Genomic DNA, 14,633 nt, shown 5'->3' with positions numbered 1-14,633 from the left:
TTATTTTTAAGCTAATACCGAATATTTCTTTAAAGAGAATCAATTTTGGGGCAAATAGTAGCGATGTCATTTGCTTGAAATAAATAAGTATATTTATGTATCATCAATATAATCTTAACACACACTTGACTTGACTAATCTACATACATATGTATTTATAATAGCAAAATAAAAAAAAATCATTGAAACAAAGGATTATTTGGCAGAGTGAAAAATAGTAAAAAAACTTTCTTTAAAAAGCAATAACTTTATAAAAAAAAAATGTCGCTGACTTAACAGGCCGCCTTCCTAATGGAAACCATTTTGTTTTCTCAGTACTAATTCCTAAACCAATCAAAGCTTGGCAAGGTAGTGATAATAAGGGTGACAGAAAATAATTTTCAATAGGAGATACTACTTCTGACACGATTTCTACAATATATGTAGTACATGGGTGGTCTAGCAATTTACTCGTACAAAATCTTATCTACAGACAGTTATGTATAGACATACTAACATCCATAAGTATGTATATATGTATGTACTCTGTATGAGCTCATGTGCAAACTGCGTATTTTAGAATTGCTTTAAGGCTAAACAAAAACAATCGATTATTGCAATCATAATAAATTCCATAATATGCTCATGTTTATGCTCATACAAATAAACATACATAAGTATGTATGTATGTATGACTCCCTATTTTCTAACCTTAGTTGTCAATCATAAGCCGTCTGCTTATCATTAAGAACTATAATCGTAGTGAAATGATACATGCCCACTTGCGATGCGGTATACAAATATCTGTAAGTACATGCGTTCAGAGTAACTAACTATAAAAGATCGGAAATATCGTATTTGGTAATATTAACTAACATTAGATATGCTATGCTACGCTGGTGTGGAAGCCATAATAATGCCGGTTGTTGTCGCCCTTTCTGCGTCAATGATCGGTTCCTGTTCGAACGAATGCAAACGATTTTTGCAAYTGCTCTTAAGCCCTGTCGGACAGAGTTTGCATAGAATGACAGCAGATTTTTTGACTTTAGGAAAAAATACAAGTGGTATGACAATTTGTTGTTGCTATCATATCTGATATGAAGAAAATGTATTATTGTTAATTCAGGGGAGAAGAAAGATATTTCATTAACATCTATTTTCCAAATTTTGACTCGTCTTTACAACTTTCAGAAAGTTGTTGAATTCGGAGTTCCTATTTGAGCTCTGACAGACATTCTTAGACATAAGTAGATATATGCATAACTGAAATTCGCTGTAATTCCGCATTACAAAGTACGTATGCTTGCTGCTCGTAATAGTGGGCATGTGCATGTATTATGGAGATTTGATTTCAAAACTTTAGTTAAGTAGTTTAACAGTTACTTACATTGTGTTTGAAAATCTACTTGCTTTGTGTATTTAAATGACCCTTTAATAAATTGGAAATTTTCACAAGTTAGACAAGTGTTTAAGGGTAAGAAGTTTATGATCAGTGCTTGGGGCTACTGAAAGCGCATTAGTTAACGGAGTTATTCAAAGATCACGGCAGCATTTATATAATATTAAAAACAGGAAAAAATGTTAACTATACCATTCACTGGAGCGTTTTTGTAGCATAAAGGGATATAAAAACATTTCGATCTTGATTTTGGTCGGTCAGTTTGAATGGCAGCTATATGCTGAAGTGGTCCGATCTGAACAATTTATTTAGATGAAGTCACCTTTTGTAATAATAAAAGTACATGCAACATTTCRTGAAGATAGTTGATCAATAATCTGACTTCAAAAATAGGTAGACCAAGTATAAATCCCGCTTTGTGGGATAAAATAAGGCTGCGAACCACAGATAGGAAGTGTAGAGTTCAGCCAAGGCTTAAGGAAGATGCCTAGTTTTTTTTTTTATTATTATTATTATTAATTTCGCATAATTTCACTCTGCTGCAGCTRCCAGGTTTATATGATTTTGAAATTTTTGGTCATTTACCAAGTAATTTCCTTCTTAAATTCAATTTAAACACGATTTTTTGTTGTRTAAAACATATTATGAAATTATATATTCTGATCTAATACCGATCGTCAACTATAGGGCAAGATAATTGATTGAGTCCACGCTCATAAAATGTTTGATCCTTGCAGTCAAATAATTGGTTCAAGTGGTTTTTGACGTCCTGATTTGAGGTAAAGGTCTTCCATTCAAAAAAAAAAAAAAAAATTGCAGAGATCGAAGTAATAGTCCGAAGGTGCCAAGCGTGAATAGCAGATCCCATTCAAGCTACAAAAACTTACAGCGAGTCATCAAACTTGTATGAGAACTCGCTTTATCCTGATGGTCTCTTCTGTTTGGGTTCATCACTCAATTTCTCCAGCGTTCACAATGCACTTCAGAATTAATTATGGTATTGTCCGGCCAAAGACAACATAACTTTTTTGCTGGCAATTGGTCTTCGAAGTGATTTTATCTGATTCACCCTTTTTAGACCATCACCCACATTTCGCCCCCAGTAATAATCCGCTACAAAAATATATGACTTGTTTGGCGTTTGATAAGCAAATCACAGTTGTTAATGCAACGAAGCAAATTTCGTTCTGTAAGAACATGAGGAACCCACAAATAAAGCTTCGAAATTAATCCTAGATGTTTCACGGCTTGTGCGCGGTCGCGTTAGAAAAATTTAATCTTTGAGTAATCTATCGAGTTGTTATTCCTATGATTTTATTTTATCCATGGCATCAAGAGTCCTTCGTGATGCATTCCCAAGATCGAGATTGCCGAAAGGAAATTTTGCAAACCATTGGGATTCGGTCAACACTCCTTCTAAGTAAAACAGTAAAATATACCGAAAATGTATGTAACAGTAACATAYGAGGTTGGTCGCGAAAAAATTCAATAAGATCGGCTGTTGTCATCAAACGAAATCACTTAGTGGAGGGATGATCCAAGAGAATAAAAAAATTAAATAAGAATTTATTTTTAAACTTTAAATAAAAGATTAATTTCGGTAAAAATTTAGTTTTATTTTATAATTAAAGGGTTTTAAATTTTTTCATCCAAAAAATGCTTTTGTCGCTTTTTAAAAACTACCCACTTGCTAAGCGATTTTCTAACTAGGAAATAACTAAGTACATATCATCATTCAATATACATATAATTGACTTCATACAGAATATGCTTTAGTAACTATTTAAAAACTAAGCGGTTTTCTAACCAGAAAATAACTAAGCATCATTTTCAGCATGAAATTCTTTCCAAATCTAGTGTGTAGGGTAAAAATGCAGTTTGCCATCATTCATGAGTTGTGTTCGCAGAATATGTCAATGCCAAAGTTGTATGTATGTATYACTTATATTTATGAATTAGTAGATAATTAATAAAAAAATCTACACGGGTGAATGAAATTATTCTCAATGATTAATACTATCGTATTGCATACTTGCAATCAGTTGCATATTCACACCCAACACATTAGATTGCTGACCTTACATTTTATCGCCAAAGAAATGATGTTAATGCCAATTTTCAAAGATCGWCCGACAACTGCTTAATCATACAGTGGACTTAATTATTTTCAACAARCAGCGGTATTTTCAAACGAACTTATTTTTATTAGCATAATTAATACATTTGTACATATGTACCATTTGCGTCTACAACTTTACACATGCAAAGAAAATATTTTTTATAACATATGTGATAAGCCTTCTAAATTAAATCTATTTATGAGCATARGTACATATACATACTTATGTATATACATATAWTCCCCTGAACTTTTTTTGATCGTTCTCAAATGTACTCAATACCAATTGTTTGTAGTTCAAAAGGTACGACGAATTGAGTATCCCGAGTATGTTTGTAAATAAGTATGTATATATATATATGTATATATGTACATGTGACATGTGTCACTTTCATGTTTATTTGTAGAAAAGAGTGGAAGAAAGCCTAATTGTCAATGAGATGATATGCATGAGTGAAACTCATATTTGGATTTTAACTCATTATTATACATTTGTAATCTGTAGCTACAGAGTATAATAGTTTAATTCACCTAACAATTGTACATATCATCTAAAACTAAGCGAGATAGATATAGGGTTATATACATACATGTATTTATATGTATATATAGACATATGTATATATATAGAAATGATTAGGATGGCGAGAGAAGTTGAAATCCGGGTAACTGTCTATCTGTCCCTCCGTCTATCCGTGCAAACTGATCCCATCACGAGACCCGACTAACTGTTKTCGAKCAAATTTAGTACGTAGCATTCTTCTCATATTGGTATGACACAGTGTGAAAATGTGCGAAATCGAACTACAACCACGCCTACTTCCCATATAACGCAATTTTAAATTCTTGATTCTTTCACTTTCCAGTACACAAATCAAGAAGTAATTAATATAACTGGATAAAATTTTGCACAAATAATTCCTTTAAGATGGCATACTTTATGAACGAAAATTTTCAAAATTAAAAAAAAAAATGTTCAGGCCCCTAGTTACTATATAGATCCCAGTGTCTATAGTTGACTTTTGACCAAAATTATCGGTCAAAGCGTGAGATATACAATTGAAATCCTGAGACTCTGTGTATTAAAAATGGGTTTAATCGGGTCAACACTTCCCTGAGCCTGTTATATACTGTATATATGTATGTACATATGTATATAAAATTGCTTGGATTCTGATTCTCTGGTATAACCATAAAATATTTCCATGGCTTTGATTCCTGCAAGTTACACGAATATAAAATGTTCGCTTGCACCCGAACTCAGACCTTTTTTAATGGTTTCTTGCAAAGGCATTTTATGGAATTTTTTTATTAAACAAATTTTTAGATTTGAGTTATTATTATATTATAGATAGTAATGTCTTCAGTTTTTGCTTTTTTAATTCGTACTCCAACTAAAACTATTACTCAGGAGTACACTGAAAATAAAAATTTCTAATCTTATGTAGGAAAAGAGCCTTTATTTGCTAGCTCTTTCCCAAAACCAAAACGAAATCATTCAAATGTTGCCTAGTGTATTCTGAGTGTACTTTATTGAGAATTGAAGCATTTGAGTGACATAAAGTGTCGTAAAAAGTTTTCTACTGCGGTGATAACATTGAAAAAGGAAAGAAAATTTTCTCAGTAAACGACGCTTTAGTACTATTTTAAAATGGCATCGTCGGCAGAATCAAACCAAAAGATCAGTTATGTATGCAAATACTCGTAGAACATCAGTTGAAATAGTCGTTATCGAAACACAATCAAAAGTTATTGCTCAGTTTTCGTACTCGCCAGATCTAGCGTCCGCCACTTTGATTCTGAAAGAATATCGTCTACAGGTCATAAAAGACATATATGGTATATGGAAAATTTAATAAAAAGTCCTTGTGCTCAAAAGAAGATTATATTGAAGGCGATATTGATATTGGAAGCTGCCAAATGTTTGAAAAGTATACTTATGGAAAAAGTATATTTTTGGCTGAGCATCTACTCGCATTTTGGTCAACTTATCTCTACAAATTGTAAGTTTCTAAATGCTTGCTGGATTTTTATAAGAAGCCTATAAAAGTGTGTTTATCAGCAAATAAGAAGTTGTGCATTACATCTCGGGATTCGGAGCCACAAATCAACAAGATCCAAAGTCTCCACATTAAGCTATGGTCTTCTACTTTAGCCGTGGTTTTATGCTATTTCTGAGTTCCGGCGGCGAATAATTTAAATAAATTTGTCCAAGGTCTCAGTGKTAAAAAATTTTATTTTTATTTTCGGATATATTAGTAAGAAATTGTATTCTAAAATTAAAATGTGAAAACCGGAATTATTTTGAAAATATTCGTCTATTCCGTGATAATAAACAGGAGTGCCAAACTTTTCAAACCCTTAAAAAACTTGTATTRAAGCTGATCAGTCAATGAATTACGAAATTTCTGTATTCAATTTGAACAAATTGATCTGGAAAAAAATTTATGTTTAAGAGACACATCTAGTGTGGAGTTTCTAACAAATCGATTGGTTACAAATTGCCATAGGTTATACCTTTAATACTATCTCAAATAGTTTTTGAGACAGAGCATTTTAAAGCGTAGCTGCTCAGTTCAAAGAGCTCCATCAGTTCATCTTTAAAATACATTTTCTTAACATCTTTTTATCTGATAAATTTTGTGAATTTTTTACGACTTTGAGTCATTTTGCGCACAGTATCTTCTACTAGAGAACTTTTTTAGGTTTCACCCGCGAAGAAAGCCAGAATCACATTAACAGTGGAAGACCTTTTTGCGGCGCTGACGGAGATTGGATGTAACTCAAAAAATATTAAATATTTTTTTCTAAATACTTGTACTGTGTAGTATTAAAATATTTATAAATAAAGATTCAAATTTAAAAACAATTGGAATATTTTAAATTTTTCGGATTTAATTCTACATTTGAAATAGTTTCCACAACCTTTTGTTTCGTTCTTGAGGTAAAACTTCTATAATCTGGGCTTTTACTTAGACGATTTCTGTCTGCATTAAATTTTACCGTGTACTCTAGCACGCAAGCATGCTGAAAGGCTTAAAGTCAAGTAAAACCGAAATGTACTTAGACGCAAAGCGTAACAGAGCAAGTGTTGAAATGAAAACCACCCGATTCTTGCTGCTGTATGTAGACGAATTAGCTGTGCTATCATCCCCCCAGCCGACACCTGCAACATTTTGCGGTTGGTTTACGYTGACGACTAGCGGACACATCATAGCTCAGCTCAGCGCGATTCAGCACAACAACTTGCAGTTGCACTTGTACTAAACATTCGTAAAAACTTTATAAAAGCCAACAGAACAACACAACAATTTCAGTGCGAATTTGAATGGTGATTGACTGAGATTGCTGGCTGACACAAGCGGCAAAGACCCGGTGAATAGTGAGAATGATGCAATTGACAAATACTGTATGCTGATGTGGCCAGCATTTTAAAAGGATGTGCATACAGAGTTATATATTTTGAAGTTAGAGGATACTCAAATCTGGAAGTTGTTAATTTTCGGTGATTGTTTCGTGGCGAAAATTGCTTTGATTGTAAATATGAACAATAAAGTGTCTAATCGTTTTTCAAATGGTGCCAAAGTTATCTAAAATAAGAAGAAACCCTACAAATACAACGTACAAACATTCATAGAAGAGAATCTTTTTGGACGTGTGACCAACGACAAAATCGATTAATACTTTTTAAAGGTGATTTCAACAAGAATGCCATAGACTGCGAGGGAATATCGTGATTGGCTGTGTTTTTAGTGTCACAAGCCGGTTGTTCGTTCGTCACTAATTTAAGGAAGCAATCGCTTGTGAGGATTTGTGGCACGTCCARTACGGCGTGCGCAATCTTTGACCGGAAAGCTAACGGTGAAGTAGTAGCATTTGTACTATGCAAAACATTGAAGTTTCACCAACAACTCTTACGGATGATGAAACTTTGGATTTAGCAGAAGTTGGAGAGACCACGTCTTCGGGACATTTGCACAGAACGGCTACGGCCACGCCAAAYGATAGTGCGAGCACAAGTGGGAAAAGTTTGAGTGTCAATCGTGAATGTGTTCAATCCGATCCTGAAACGCGGCGTAAAAGTAAGGCACGTTCGCGCTTTACGTCGGCATTACGCAAACTTTCGGGTCGGAAGAAGTATAGCGTCTCGAAGGATACCTCTACTGAGAGTTCGCTAGCTGGTGGGGCTTCGTGCGAGATCGCATCGGCGCCTGAAACGGTACTATCTAGCGGCGGAGAAGATACTGGTGACACCAATGCAACTGCATCGCCAGAAACGAAGCCCAAGAAGAAAAGTAAGTTAGCAAAACGTTTTTTGCTCGGCGGTTTGAAGAAATCCAAAGCAAGTAGTACTAAGAAGAGYATTGACGAAGATGAGGAAGGTGATTTAGTACAAGGCAGTCAAGAAGAAAAAGAAGAAACACCAGCTGAAGACGCAGATGCCATAGATGACGCACATTTACTACCGGATGATGAACTMGAAGAGCATAAAAMGCGTACGGTTACAATATCGCACAGTGTTACTCAGCGTTCTGTAGCGCGAGAGCTAAAAGAAGGAGAAGTCGGCGAGAAACAGTTAGCTGATGAAACTARCGTCACTGCAGTAACGGGCGCACCAAGCGAAACGGATTATCTTACACCTATTGAAGATAAGACGCAAGCGAGTGCTTGTGAAAGTGTTAGTGGCGGTGACGCCGTGCAAACGCCTGTAACGATAACAGAAGATAAAAGTGCCGTAGCATCGCCTACCAAGAGTGCACCGGACCAGAAGCAGAAGAAGAAGAAGCTCAAAACGAAGAAGAGTACACTTAAAGAAGCGGCAGTGACCATAATAAAGACCACAGCCACCACCAGTGGCAGTACAGCGCCAACTTCTACACCAAAACTCACCGCTGGAACAGTACAAAAAACGTCTACCACACGAACAACAACAATAACCACCGACGAGAAGTTCGTTATCACACAGAGTACACGTGACACACCGCCCAGCGAACGCGCCCCTGCTAAACCAAGTCGGGTAGTTACCAACGCGCAGCCTCCAACAGTAGATCCGACAACGGCCAGTACAGGCGCCGTACGCAAGGGCAGCACGCGCGCAGCAGCCACACTCAACTCACCGTCGCCGGTACGTGAACAGCGTTCGACTTTCGGAGCAGTTAGTATAGCAGCAGCCGTCGCCGGTAAAAGACAGCGCGCGAAAGGTGGTAAATCCACAACTAATCAAGCAACGAGTAAAAGTGYGTCAAATAAAGCRTCAGRCACAGTTGAAAGTAGTAGTGGAACGACAGCAAAATCTAGCACAGAAGCTGAAACCGAATTGATGCACACTTCAKCAAATCCATTGCAGCGCGGTCATCGTTTTCCCAAACCAAGCCCAACAGTGATAACTTCTTTYGGGGCAAAGAGCGAAGCTAGTACAGCTACGTCAAAAGCGTCTGCGTCGGCGACCATACCACAGTCCGCAAGTCGCAGCAACGTGATACCAAAGCTGGCAACTCCAGCCCCAATAACGGATGATACCGCAAACGAAGGAACAGTAACTGCCATAGCAGATGTCGTCACCATTGAAGAAAACCACACGAAGTCAACAAACGCTACAGTTGCGCTAGACGCGCCTACCCAGAAGACAGACACACCAGTTGCCACATTAGAAGCAATACGAAAGCAGATACAATTTCAATTGGAGTCTCACGCATCTATCGATAAACCATTGCAACAAACCGAACAAGCGCAACTACAGGAACCGCGTCCACACAATCAACAACACCAAGTTTCGGTCGCACCACAACTATTGTTGGACGACGCTGCATCACCTCCGCATTCTTTGCAATCGAATGTATCGCTGTCGAATTACCAACAACCGCCTCCGTACACACCACCGCACGTACCAACAGTAGTAACAAGCACACCACCTGAAACTCGATCATCGTCACATTTTCGTCACCCATCATCGAGTAAAGTCATTTTTCCAGACCCCGGCATATACAGTGACATTTACGCGGACAAGTCAGCWGCATTATTGTACATAGCTGACGAATCAGTTACCACAGCGAGCAGCAGTGGTGCAGACGACGTCGTTTCTTCGGCGGAAAGTGCACAACCAATCGATTACTTGGGCAATAATTTACGCAATTCCAATTTGCCAGGACACGCGTTTAGTGACGATTTCGATCAAGAGGAGCAAACGCGCGGTCCTCCTCTACAACCAACTGTACGTTTTGCCGTTGGTAGYGTGGTACGTCCGCTGGCCACATCCTTCGACAGTCCTTTGCACGATCACAGCTCATACGATTCAAATCMGAGTAGCGATTCACACAGTGAGTCCAGTCGTCGACGTATACGTTACATATCGCAACCGTCAACATTTGACGAAGATTTCGAGCGTATTCAGCAAMATCACCAAAAATTGAATTACAAAAGAACCGCTGCCAGCGACTACTCAGTAGATTCGGAATACGATTCAGGCGATAATCAAATGCCGGCTTTTGGCGATTTAACCATGGAGCAGGATATCGAACCGGTATGTGCTTATTTTTGCAATTAAGTGTTGTGTGGAAAAAACCAAACAATGATTTTACATTGGTGCAACAGTTGCTGAAAAATATTTCCCTATTCTCTTTCGCAATTGAAGAAGCCTAGCAAGTGTGTAGACACTTCCCGCATTGCCTTTGTGTGTTATTCACGGGTATTTGTTCTTGTATTTAACACGTGGTTTTCATATATTAAAGAAACTGTTATTTTCTATTTATTTTACCGTTGTCATTCTTGGAATTTCTGAATTGAATGTCAATTGCTTGATTTCGAATTATTTTMATTCAGTGGTTTATTTTCAATTTTTCTAAATAAAAACAGTGTCAGTGTTCTAATTACTAAATATAGATATATTACATATTTCATGATGGTACTAGTATAAAGTTTCTAATCTTTCTTAACCGACCTTGTGGGTAGCAAAAAAAAAAATGGAGAAAAATTTACAAATTATAAAACTTTTRATTATAACAATGCAGAAGAGCGCAGAATAGACAGAAGCTCTACAACTAGAGTAGTTAAAAAAGATGGTTTCTAGTTTTAAGTTATTTTCATTATTTTTTTCTTATCCCTCAGGAAAAGCGCTAAAACAATTTTTTTTTTTTTGCATGCAAGCTCCTAAAAATAAGTATATTCATAATATATATTTATATAGTTAATTTTCTCCGATAACTACATACAAAATAGGGGTTAAAATATCTATATATTATAAGCAAGTTCTGAAATATATGAAATATGAATTTTTTTTCTCCTTTAAAATTCTAAGTGTTAAATATTAGTTATATATAGTAATATTAAAATGAAAACAAGGTATAGATATCAACAAAAAGTAGTAAGAATTTGTTCATAATTTTACAAATTTTAATTTATTCTTCAACATCTACATCCTCCCGCTCAAAGTAATCCCCTTTGGACCCMATGCACTTGGGTCCAAAACACTTGCGCCAAGATTTTTTCCACTCCCAGAAACCGTTGTAAAAGTTAATTTCCGGCTAAAAACGGTTTCCCCGAACCGGTGGTTTGAGTTTGCTGAATAGCCAAAAGTCACACTAAGCTTAATCAGTCAAATACGGTGGTTGCGGCATAATATTGGTTGAAAATTTGGCGAAAAACTTACGAAGAATTAATGCAGTATGTGACGGAACATTATCATGCTGCAAGATCCAAGAGTTCTCGGTCCATAATTCTAGCATCTAGCTAGTAAGATCAATGACTGTTAATCGCCGATTCTCAAGCAACAATTCCTTTATTTTATTGACGTGTTGATCATCAGTCGATGATGATGGCCGTCCTGGACGGGACGTGGTTCGTCGTCTATGCGTTCTCGACCCTCTTTAGATAACTTGTACCAATCGAAACAATTACAAAGAACTGTCCTAAACATTCAGAGCCCGCAAAAAGAGAGCAGCCAAAGAATCTTACCTAAATTACATATTGAGCAGCATTTTTGCAGTTGAACCAAGGTCCCCTTTTCACTTTACCTCGGCTTCAAATGGATTTTTTTGGCTACCCAGAGGATAATTGGTCTAAGCAAAGAAATCGTTTCTGGCCACTCCCTAGTTAATGGCGCTCATAAAGAAGAAGAGTGTATAAACCATACCAACTAATTTTCAGGCAATTTCGGTGTAATAATAATTAGCTATCACTTCTATCTCCTTTTAATAAAAAAAAATGCTTACGATATTCGATCATTATTTAATAATTTAAACTAATCAAGAGTGTCACATTTTGTTTGTTTCAAATATTTTCTTCATGAAAAATTAAAAAATTGTTTGCTGCATTTTTTCGGAAAATTATTGATACCAAAAACGCGAGTTCGCTTGCCCTACTTAATAACAATATGAACTAATGAAACATTACACTACGGCATTGGTATAAATCAGTCAAATATGTAAATCGATTTATAAGAAATGGCAGGTCAAAGATAATTTCTTCAACGAAGCCCTATTGACATTAATACGATTTGAAACTAAAGATTAAAGGCTGAAATGCAAATACATAAAGTATTAAATACAGGTGTATGTATTCAGAAGTGTGCAGTGTGTTAATGAAAATGAGATTAAACCATGCCTGACATACACCTGAACATACAAACAAAACACTTACTATAAGCACATGCCAGTCGGAACAGAAATTTCCTTTCATTGTTTCCGCGCAATTGCGCAGTGACTAATTAGTCAACGACGTTTTAAATTTTCAATTAATTCTAATTTTAGATCAATATACACGCGCTTTAGTGATACCAGAGTGAGTCTTAAACATTACGAGTAGTTGTCTCACATTAGGCTTAAAAACAGAAGATTAATCGTATATATAAATAATAGTTGTAGTTGTATACAAATATTTTTATTAAATTGTATACTATAATTATATACTTTAATTGTGAAATTCATAATACATTGAAGATGTATCTGTTTCTATAACAAAATTTTTTGTTGATTYCTGCTTTCCAGACAATTATGACCTCCGCGAATACAGAGAAGCGTGAGCATCTATATAAAATTCTAGTCATCGGTGAATTGGGCACGGGCAAAACGTCGTTTATCAAACGCTATGTGCATCAGTTTTTCAGTCAGAATTATCGTGCCACAATCGGTGTAGATTTCGCATTGAAAGTACTACATTGGGATCCAAATACAACCGTCCGTTTACAATTGTGGGATATTGCCGGTCAGGAACGTTTTGGCAATATGACACGTGTTTATTATAAAGAAGCCGTCGGTGCTTTCATAGTATTCGATGTAACACGCAGCGGCACATTCGATTGTGTGAGTAAGTGGAAAGAGGATTTGGATTCGAAAGTTCAATTACCCGATGGCAGCCCGATACCCTGTATACTGTTAGCTAATAAGGTGAGTTAAAACAAGAAACCCTATGACGAAGTTAGCATACGTTCCACGGATGCATACATAAAAGAATATAAAAAGATCTATTTCTTACGGAGTTACATGGGTTTCCTCGGGTAAAAACAGACTTTTCTCAATTTTTTTTTGCATGAAAAAAATTAAATATTTTATTATAGTTTTAGTAGACATTATTACAAAACAAAAAAAATTAAAATTTCAGTAAAAATTTCGCAACATTTTTTTTTTAATCCTTCGTCTAAGTGTTTGATAATTGTAACCAAAAAACCTGTGTCAGTTTGTATGGCAGCTGTATACTATAGCGGTCCGATCTGAACAATATGTTTGGAAATGGTAGCACTGTCTTGAATAAGTCAGTCTAGTCTACAATAATTTTGCTTAAATGCTGTTTTTTAGCTAAAAAACTGTAGCAAAAATTTCCAAACACAGAATTTTTTGTGTTGTAGTCAAGGGATGTAAGTTCAAGTCTCAACTAAAATAACGAAAATAACTGTAAGCGATGGAAAAGTTTTGAACTCAAATTCGAAACCTCGGCCCCACAGGCTCACTCGAAAATGTTTTCATTCAGATTTGTTRAGTAGTGTAATCTATGATAAGTTTCTTGAAGATATCTTTTCATATAAATTATAACAGTTGTAAGAATCCTTAAAAGAAGAAGGAAATATCGGCAGTTTATATTTTTATATTATATATGTACATATATTTCAATAATTATTTGCAATTATCTATACAGTGCGATCAGGAAAAACAAGGTATTGTGACCACACCCGAGAAAATGGATGAGTATGTACGTGAGAATGGTTTTGCCGGCTGGTATGAGACATCAGCCAAGGAAAATATCAATATTGATGAAGCCGCCAGGGCTTTAGTGAACAAGGTGAGCGTTGTTATTCACTTTGCTTATTTTTTATAATTATTTTTAAAACTTTTGCAGATTTTACTCAACGATAAATTRATCAGCGCCGCTGACCTAGCTGACAGTGAGAAATTTAATCTAAATAGTTCAGCAGAACAATCGTCAACAGAAAGCAAGAGCAAATGTTCYTGCTGACCAGTTCCCTTGAGAAAAGACGGATAAAATCATATACACAACTTGCTGCATCCATTGGGAAACATTAAAGTTAATTGCAACTGAACGAATGCTTTGTCATGCTGACTGCATTTCGCTTTATGCAATAGCCTTAAGTCTTAAGTCCGTTGCCACATTAACTGAGAATCGAGCACTTTATCGTTGTACGATGAATCGAAAACAAAATTTAAATCATACAAAATATATTTACATAGATTTGTTACATAATACATCAGCAAAATTARAATGTTATTTTAGTCCACACACACTCTTACATAATACAAGATTATTACAATACTATATACATACATACATGCAGACATAATAAATTTTAACTTTAGAACTTAAGTATGAATAAGTGTATAACGTCGTAGTTAAGTACTTGAAAACAGAAGGAAAAAAATCGGTAAACTCATACATATATACGTTATTGCAACTAACTAAAATTAAATTATTCGTAGGCGATTTACAGATTTTATACGCCCTCATACGCCTGCATAACCAAATTTCAAACGCGTATGTATTTATGTAGTCGTACTCGTATATTTCAGTGCCTTATCGCACGTAAATATGTACTATGTATTTTTAAATGCTTGTTATGTTAATCTTTTTTATCAAATAAAATTAAATGAGATTTTTATTGTAGAGGTAACACATCTACTCGAGATAACTAAA

General features: G+C 35.6%; 1 protein-coding gene across 4 annotated transcripts in view; it reads left to right on the top strand.

Moving 5' to 3' along the window:
• Positions 1 to 14,633, top strand: part of LOC108973146 (ras and EF-hand domain-containing protein homolog) — a 38,950-nt gene extending 24,317 nt beyond the window's left edge. For 3 of the 4 annotated variants that reach the window (XM_018940202.1, XM_018940201.1, XM_018940200.1), the window contains exons 3-5: positions 12,479 to 12,877; positions 13,623 to 13,766; positions 13,824 to 14,633. In XM_018940202.1, the coding sequence (XP_018795747.1) occupies positions 12,479 to 12,877; positions 13,623 to 13,766; positions 13,824 to 13,940 (660 nt within the window). In that variant the 3' untranslated portion in view covers positions 13,941 to 14,633. Of the gene's footprint in view, positions 1 to 6,812; positions 10,018 to 12,478; positions 12,878 to 13,622; positions 13,767 to 13,823 lie in introns of those variants that run through there. The other variant, XM_018940198.1, reaches the window with a different exon arrangement.

Source organism: Bactrocera latifrons, unplaced genomic scaffold, assembly GCF_001853355.1.
Source record: "Bactrocera latifrons isolate USDA-ARS-PBARC rearing strain unplaced genomic scaffold, ASM185335v1 scaffold_46, whole genome shotgun sequence".
Taxonomy (NCBI): domain Eukaryota; kingdom Metazoa; phylum Arthropoda; class Insecta; order Diptera; family Tephritidae; genus Bactrocera; species Bactrocera latifrons.
Note: the sequence above shows the minus strand (reverse complement) of the source record. Positions and strands in the feature narration are given on the sequence as shown.